Below are 7,577 nucleotides of genomic sequence, written 5' to 3'. Positions count from 1 at the left end.
CAGCTGTGTGATGATTTTATTTAAAAATATTACTGTTTTTAAACGTGATTTCAAATGGTGTGTTCTGTTTCACATTGGACATAAGTAGATTGCAAGGCTAATGGAAAGTAGAAAAGTTAACTCCTGAACATAAAAGAGATATGGATTTGAAAACAAAACATTTATTCATTTACTTCTGCTGCAGATTTCTTGACTGCTGAATTTCATGAGAAGGGATTGTTCAGGGAGGGTCGTGGGGCTGAAGACCTGGAGAGTAGCTGGTGCTACCGCTGTTCAAATCTGAGGGTGGTGGAGATGGAGCCTTGGGGAGGAGCAGGTGCTGCCTTTTAAGTCTATGAGAGTCGTTGAGGTGGACGTCCAGGAAGGAGCCGGTGCTCCCACTGATGTCTTAGGTTGTGGAGCTGAAGACAATGAAGGAGCCAGTGTGGCTGTTCTGTGAGAGTCGTGGAGCTGGAGATCCAGGTGGGAGAGGTGTTCTAGCTCGGGGAGGAGCTGATGTTCTACCTTGAGGGCCCTGCAGCTGCAGACCCGGAGAGGAGCTGATGTTTTAGATTGAGGGTCTTGCACCTGAAGACTTGAGGAGGAGCTGATGTTCTAGATTGAGGGTCGTGCAGCTGGAGAGCCGGAGAGGAGCTTATGTTCTAGTTTGAGGGTCTTGCAACTGCAGACCTGGAGAGGAGCTGACGTTCTAGTTTGAGGGTCGAGCAGCTGCAGACCTGGAGAGGAACTGATGTACTAGATTGAAGGTTTTGCAGCTGCATACCTGGAGAGGAGCTGATGTTCTTGTTTGAGGGTCGTGCAGCTGCAGACCTGGAGAGGAGCTGATGTTCTAGATTGAGGGTCTTGCAGTTGAAGACTTGAGGAGGAGCTGATGTTGTTCGCCTTGAGGGTCTTTCAGTTGGACACTCAGGGAGGAGCTGATGTTCTACATTTAGGGTCACAGAACTGAAGACCTGGAGAGAAGGTGATGTTCTAGTTTTAGAGTCTTGCAGCTGCAGACCCAGAGAGGAGCTGATGTTCTAGTTTGAGGGTCTTGCAGCTGCAGAGCTGGAGAGGAGCTGATGTTCTAATTCGCGGGTCGTGCTGCTGCAGACCTGGAAGGGAGCTGATGTTCTAGATTCAGGGTCGTGCAGCTGAAGACTTGGGAAGGAGCTGATGTTCGCGTTGAGGGTCTTTCAGGTGGAGACTCAGGGAGGAGCTGATAATATTGATTGAGGGTCATGGAGCTGGAGACCTGGACAGGAGATGATGTTCTAGTTAGTGGATCTTCCAGCTGCAGACCCAGGGAGGAGCTGATGTTCTACTGTTAGGTTCTTGCAGCTGCAGACCCGGAGAGGAGCGGATGTTCTAGATTGAGAGTCATGTAGCTGAAGACTCAGAGAGGAGCTGATGTTGTAGTTTGAGGGTCATGCAGTTGAGGACTCGGGGAGGAGCTAATGTTCGCGTTGAGGGTCTTTCAGCTCTTAGGCTCAGGGAGGAGCTGATAATCTTGATTGAGAGTGATGGAGCTGTAGAAGTGTACAGGAGCTGATGTTCTAGTTACTGGATCTTCCAGCTGCAGAGCCAGGGAGGAGCTGATGTTCTGCTGTTAGGTTTTTGCAGCTGCAGACCCGGAGAGGAGCTGAGGATCTACATGGAGGGTCATGCAGCTGAAGACTCGGGGAGGAGCTGATGTTGTACTTTGAGAGTCCAGCAGTTGAGGACTCGGGAGGAGCTCATGTAGTTCGCGTTGAGGGTCTTTCAGCTGGAGACTCAAGGAGGAGCTGATAATCTTGATTGAGGGTCATGGAGCTGGAGACCAGGACAGGAGCTGATGTTCTAGTCAGTGGATCTTCCAGCTGTAGACCCAGAGAGGAGCTGATGTTCTACTGTTAGGTTCTTGCAGCTGCAGACCCGGAGAGGAGGTGATGTTGTAGATTGAGGGTCATGCAGCTGAAGATTCGGGGAGGAACTGATGTTGTATTTAGATGTTCATGCAGTTAAGGACTTTGGGAGGAGCTGATGTTGTTCCTGTTGAGGGTCTTTCAGTTGGAGACTCAGGGAGGAGCTGATAAAGTTGATTGAGGGTCTGGAGCTGGAGACCCGGACAGGAGCTGATCTTCTAGTCAGTGGATCTTCCAGCTGCAGACCCAGGGAGGAGCTGATGTTCTACTGTTAGGTTCTTGCAGCTGCAGACCCGGAGAGGAGCTGATGTTCTAGATTGAGATTCATGCAGCTGAAGACTCATGGAGGAGCTGATGTTGTAGTTAGAGGTTCCTGCAGTTGAGGACTCGGGGAGGAGTTGATGTTGCTCGAGTTGATGGTCTTTCAGCTGGAGACTCAGGGAGGAGCTGATGATCTTGATTGAGTGTCATGGAGCTGGAGAGCCAGACAGGAGCTGATATTCTAGTCAGTGGATCTTCCAGCTGCAGACCCCGGGAGGAGCTGAGGTTCTACTGTTAGGTTCTTGCAGCTGCAGACTCGGAGAGGAGCTGATGTTCTAGATTGAGGGTCATGCAGCTGAAGGCTCGGGGAGGGGCTGATGTTCTAGTTAGAGTTTTGTGCTGTTGAGGACTCGTGGAGGAGCTGATGTTGTTCGCGTAGAGGGTCTTTCAGCTGGAGACTCAGGGAGGAGCTGATAATCTTGATTGAGGGTCATGGAGCTGGTGACCCAGACAGGAGCTGATGTTCTAGTCAGTGGATCTTCCAGCTGCAGACCCAAGGAGGAGCTGATGTTCTACTGTTAGGTTCTTTCAACTGAAGACCCGGAGAGGAGCTAATGTTCTAGATTGAGGGTCATGCAGCTGAAGATTCGGGGAGGAGCTGATCTTGTAGTTAGAGGTTCGTGCAGTTGTGGATTCGGAGAGGACCTGATGTTTGTAGTTAGTGATTCGTGCATTTGAGGACTCGGGGAGGAGCTGATTTTGTTCCCTTAGAGGGTCTGTCAGCAGGAGACTCAGGGAGGAGCTGATAATCTTGATTGAGGGTCATGGAGCTGGAAACCCGGACAGGAGCTGATGTTCTAGTCAGTGGATGTTCCAATTGCAGACCCAGGGAGGATCTGATGTTCTACTGTTAGGTTCTTGCAGCTGCATACCCGGAGAGGAGCTGATGTTCTAGATTGAGGGTCATGCAGCTGAAGACTCAGGGAGGAGCTGATGTTGTAGTTTGAGGGTCATGCAGTTGAGGACTCGGGGAGGAGCTGATGTTGTTCGCGTTGAGGGTCTTTCAGCTGGAGACTCAGGGAGGAGCTGATGTTGTAGTTTGAGGGTCCTGCAGTTGAGGACTCGGGGAGGAGCTGATGTTGTTCGCGTTGAGGGTCTTTCAGCTGGAGACTCAGGGAGGAGCTGATATTCTTGATTGAGGGTCATGGAGCTGGAGAGCCGGACAGGAGCTGATGTTCTAGGTAGTGGATCTTCCAGCTGCAGACCTGGAGAGGAGCTGATATTGTAGATTGAGGGTCGTGCAGCTGAAGTCTCGGGGAGGAGCTGGTGTTGTAGTTAGAGGTTCGTGCAGTTGAGGACTCGGGGAGGAGCTGATGTTGTTGACATTGAGGGTCTTTCAGCTGGAGACTCAGGGGGAGATGATAATCTTGATTGAAGTTCATGGAGCTGGAGACCCGGACAGGAGCTGATGTTCTAGTCAGTGGATCTTCCAGCTGCGGACCTAAGGAGGATCTGATGTTCTACTGTTAGGTTCTTTCAGCTGCCCACCCGCAGAGGAGCTGATGTTCTAGGTTGAGGGTCATGCAGCTGAAGACTTGGGGAGGAGCTGATGTTGTATTTTGAGGGTCGTGCAGTTGAGGACTCAGGGAGGAGCTGATGTTGGCATTGAGGGTCTTTCAGCTGGAGACTCAGGGAGGAGCTGATAATCTTGATTGAGGGTCATGGAGCTGGAGAGCCGGACAGGAGCTGATATTCTAGTCAGTGGATCTTCCAGCTGCAGACCCACGGTGGAGCTGATGTTCTACTGTTTGGTTCTTGCAGCTGCAGACCCAAAGAGGAGGTGATCTTCTAGATTGAGGGTCATGCAGCTTAAGACTCGAGGAGTTACTGATGTTGTAGTTTGAGGGTCGTGCAGTTGAGGACTCGGGGAGGAGTTGATGTTGTTCGCGTTGAGAGTCTTTCACCTAGAGACTCAGGGAGGAGCTGATATTCTTGATTGAGGGTCATGGAGCTGGAGAGCCGGACAGGAGCTGATGTTCTAGGTAGTGGATCTTCCAGCTGCAGACCTGGAGAGGAGCTGATATTGTAGATTGAGGGTTATGCAGCTGAAGACTCGGGGAGGAGCTGGTGTCCTACTGTTAGGTTCTTGCAGCTGCATACCCGGAGAGGAGCTGATGTTCTAGATTGAGGGTCGTGCAGCTGAAGACTTGGGGAGGAGCTGGTGTTGTAGTTAGAGGTTCGTGCAGTTGAGGACTCGGGGAGGAGCTGATGTTGTTGACGTTGAGAGTCTTTCAGATGGAGACTCAGGGGGAGATGATAATCTTGATTGACCGACATGGAGCTGCAGACCGGGACAGGAGCTGATGTTCTAGTTAGTGGATCTTCCAGCTGCAGACCCAGAGAGGAGCTGATGGTCTAGTTTTAGGTTCTTGCAGCTGCAGACCCAGAGAGGTGCTGATGTTCTTGATTGATGGTCGTGCAGCTGAAGACAAGGAGGAGCTGATGTTGTAGTTTGAGTGTCGTACAGTTGAGGACTTGGGGAGGAGCTGATGTTGTTGGCATTGAGGGTCTTTCAGCTGGAGACTCAGAGAGGAGCTGATAATCTTGATTGAAGTTCATGGAGCTGGAGACCCGGACAGGAGCTGATGTTCTAGTCAGTGGATCTTCCAGCTGCAGACCTAAGGAGGATCTGATGTTCTACTGTTAGGTTCTTTCAGCTGCCCACCCGCAGAGGAGCTGATGTTCTAGATTGAGGGTCATGCAGCTGAAGACTCGGGGAGGAGCTGATGTTGTATTTTGAGGGTCATGCAGTTGAGGACTCAGGGAGGAGCTGATGTTGTTGGCATTGAGGGTCTTTCAGCTGGAGACTCAGGGAGGAGCTGATAATCTTGATTGAGGGTCATGGAGCTGGAGAGCCGGACAGGAGCTGATGTTCTAGTCAGTGGATCTTCCAGCTGCAGACCCACAGTGGAGCTGATGTTCTACTGTTTGGTTCTTGCAGCTGCAGACCCGAAGAGGAGGTGATCTTCTAGATTGAGGGTCATGCAGCTTAAGACTCGAGGAGTTACTGATGTTGTAGTTTGAGGGTCGTGCAGTTGAGGACTCGGGGAGGAGTTGATGTTGTTCGCGTTGAGAGTCTTTCACCTAGAGACTCAGGGAGGAGCTGATATTCTTGATTGAGGGTCATGGAGCTGGAGAGCCGGACAGGAGCTGATGTTCTAGGTAGTGGATCTTCCAGCTGCAGACCTGGAGAGGAGCTGATATTGTAGATTGAGGGTTATGCAGCTGAAGACTCGGGGAGGAGCTGGTGTCCTACTGTTAGGTTCTTGCAGCTGCATACCCGGAGAGGAGCTGATGTTCTAGATTGAGGGTCGTGCAGCTGAAGACTCGGGGAGGAGCTGGTGTTGTAGTTAGAGGTTCATGCAGTTGAGGACTTGGGGAGGAGCTGATGTTGTTGGCGTTGAGGGTCTTTCAGATGGAGACTCAGGGGGAGATGATAATCTTGATTTAAGGACATGGAGCTGGGGACCGGGACAGGAGCTGATGTTCTAGTTAGTGGATCTTCCAGCTTCAGACCCAGAGAGGAGGTGATGTTCTAGTTTTAGGTTCTTGCAGCTGCAGACACCGTGAGGAGCTGATGTTCTAGATTGAGGATCATGCAGCTGAAGACTCGGGGAGGATCTGATGTTTTAGTTTGAGGGTCGTGCAGTTCAGGACTCGAGGAGGAGCTGATGTTGAGGGCTGTGCAGCTGGAGATCTGGCGGGGAGCTGATGTTCCGGTTTGTGTGCTGGGGAGCTGATTTTCCAGTTTGATGGCCGTGCACCTGGAGACCCAGGGAGGGACATGAAACTGGAACATCTGCTCCCCGCAGTGCCTCCAGCTGCATGGCTCCCAAACTGGAACATCTGTTCCCACCCGGGTCTCCAGCTGCATGGCCCTCAAACTGCACCATCGGCTACCCCCGAGTCTCCAGCTGCACGGCCCTGAAACTGGAACATCAGCTCCCCACCGGGTCTCCAGCTTCACGGCCCTCAAACTGGAACTTCAGCTCCCCACCGGGTATCCAGCTGCACAGCCCTCAAACTGGAACTTCAGCTCCCCACCGGGTATCCGGCTGCACGGCCCTCAGACTGGAACATCAGGTCCCCACCGGGTCTCCAGCTGCATGGCCCTCAAACTGGAACAGTTTGAACCCAGCGGGGAGCTGATGTTCCAGTTTGAGGGCCGTGCAGCTGGAGACCCGGCAGGGAGCTGATGTTCCCATTTGAGGGCTGTGCAGCTGGAGACCCGGGGGGAAGCTGATTTTCCAGTTGTAGGGCCATGCTGCTGGAGACCCAGGGGTGGAGCTAATGTTCCAGTTTGAGGGCCGTGCAGTTGATGATCTGGCAGGGAGCTGATGTTCAAGTTTGAGGTCTGTGCAGCTGGAGACCCGCGGGGGAGCTGATGTTCCAGTTTGATGGCCGTGCAGCTGGAGACTCTGTTGGGAGCCGATGTTGCAATTTGAGGGCCATGCAGCTGGAGACCCGGTGGGGAGCTGATGTTCCAGTTTGAGGGCCGTGCAGCTGATGACCTGGCGGGGAGCTGATGTTCCAGTTTGAGGGGTGTGCACCTGGAGACCTGGCAGGGAGCCGATGTTCCAGTTTGAGGACTGTGCAGCTGGATACCCGGTGGGGAGTTGATGTTCCAGTTTGAGGGCCGTGCATCTGGGGACCCGGTGGGGAGATGGTGTTGCAGGTTGAGGGCCGTGGAGCTGGAGACCTGGGGGGGAGCTGATGTTCCAGGTTGAGGCGGTGCAGCTGGAGACCCAGGGGGGAACTGATGTTGCAGTTTGAGGGCCGTGCAGCTGGATACCCTGTGGGGAGCTGATGTTCCTGTTTGAGAGCCGTGCAGCTAGAGATCTGGTGGGGAGCTGATGTTCCAGTTTGAGGGCCATGCAGCTGGATACCCGGCGGGGAGCCGATGTTCCAGTTTGAGGGCCATGTAGCTGGAGACCCGGGGAAGCAGGTCATGTCCGAATTCGAGTGCCGTGCAGCCGGATACCCGGTGGGGAGCTGATGTTCCAGTTTGAGGGCCATGCAGTTGGATACCCGGTGGGGAGCTGATGTTCCAGTTTGAGGGCCATGCAGCTGGAGACCCTGTGGGGAGCTGATGTTACTGTTTGAGAGCCGTGCAGCTGGAGATCTGGCGGGGAGCTGATGTTCCAGTTTGAGGGCCATGCAGCTGGAGACCTGGCGGGGAGCTGATGTTCTGGTTTGAGGGCCATGCAGCTGGAGACCTGGGGAAGGAGGTCATGTCTGAATTTGAGGGCCGTGCAGCTCAATACCCGGCAGGCAGCTGATGTTCCAGTTTGAGGGCCATGCAGCTGGAGACCTGGTGGGGAGCTGATGTTGCAATTTGAGGGCCGTGCAGCTGGAGACCCTGTGGGGAGCTGA

At 53.1% G+C, this 7,577-nt stretch overlaps 1 protein-coding gene across 1 annotated transcript; it reads right to left on the bottom strand.

Moving 5' to 3' along the window:
- Positions 1-141: 141 nt before the first annotated feature.
- Positions 142-7,112, bottom strand: LOC134761100 (uncharacterized). Its single transcript, XM_063722435.1, has 3 exons — positions 6,324-7,112; positions 6,172-6,212; positions 142-6,082 (listed from the first exon to the last, which is right to left on the bottom strand). The coding sequence occupies exons 1-3, from the start codon at positions 7,076-7,078 to the stop codon at positions 5,799-5,801; spliced, it is 1,080 nt and encodes a 359-aa protein (XP_063578505.1). The 5' UTR covers positions 7,079-7,112; the 3' UTR covers positions 142-5,798.
- Between the last annotated feature and the right edge of the window lie 465 nt (positions 7,113-7,577).

The sequence above is a fragment of the Pongo abelii genome, chromosome 2 (assembly GCF_028885655.2).
Source record: "Pongo abelii isolate AG06213 chromosome 2, NHGRI_mPonAbe1-v2.0_pri, whole genome shotgun sequence".
Taxonomy (NCBI): Eukaryota; Metazoa; Chordata; class Mammalia; order Primates; family Hominidae; genus Pongo; species Pongo abelii.
Note: the sequence above shows the minus strand (reverse complement) of the source record. Positions and strands in the feature narration are given on the sequence as shown.

Excerpts from the sequence above, each read along its gene's own strand:
- LOC134761100 (XM_063722435.1), bottom strand. The coding sequence starts at position 7,078 with ATGGCCCTCAAACTGGAACATCAGCTCCCCACCAGATCTCTAGCTGCA. Across the intron at positions 6,213-6,323 it reads GCTGGGTTCAAACTGTTCCA|CTGGATACCCGGTGGGGAGC; the intron begins GTTTGAGGGCCA and ends AGGGCTGTGCAG. Across the intron at positions 6,083-6,171 it reads GAAGTTCCAGTTTGAGGGCC|GGCCATGCAGCTGGAGACCC; the intron begins GTGAAGCTGGAG and ends GTGCAGTTTGAG.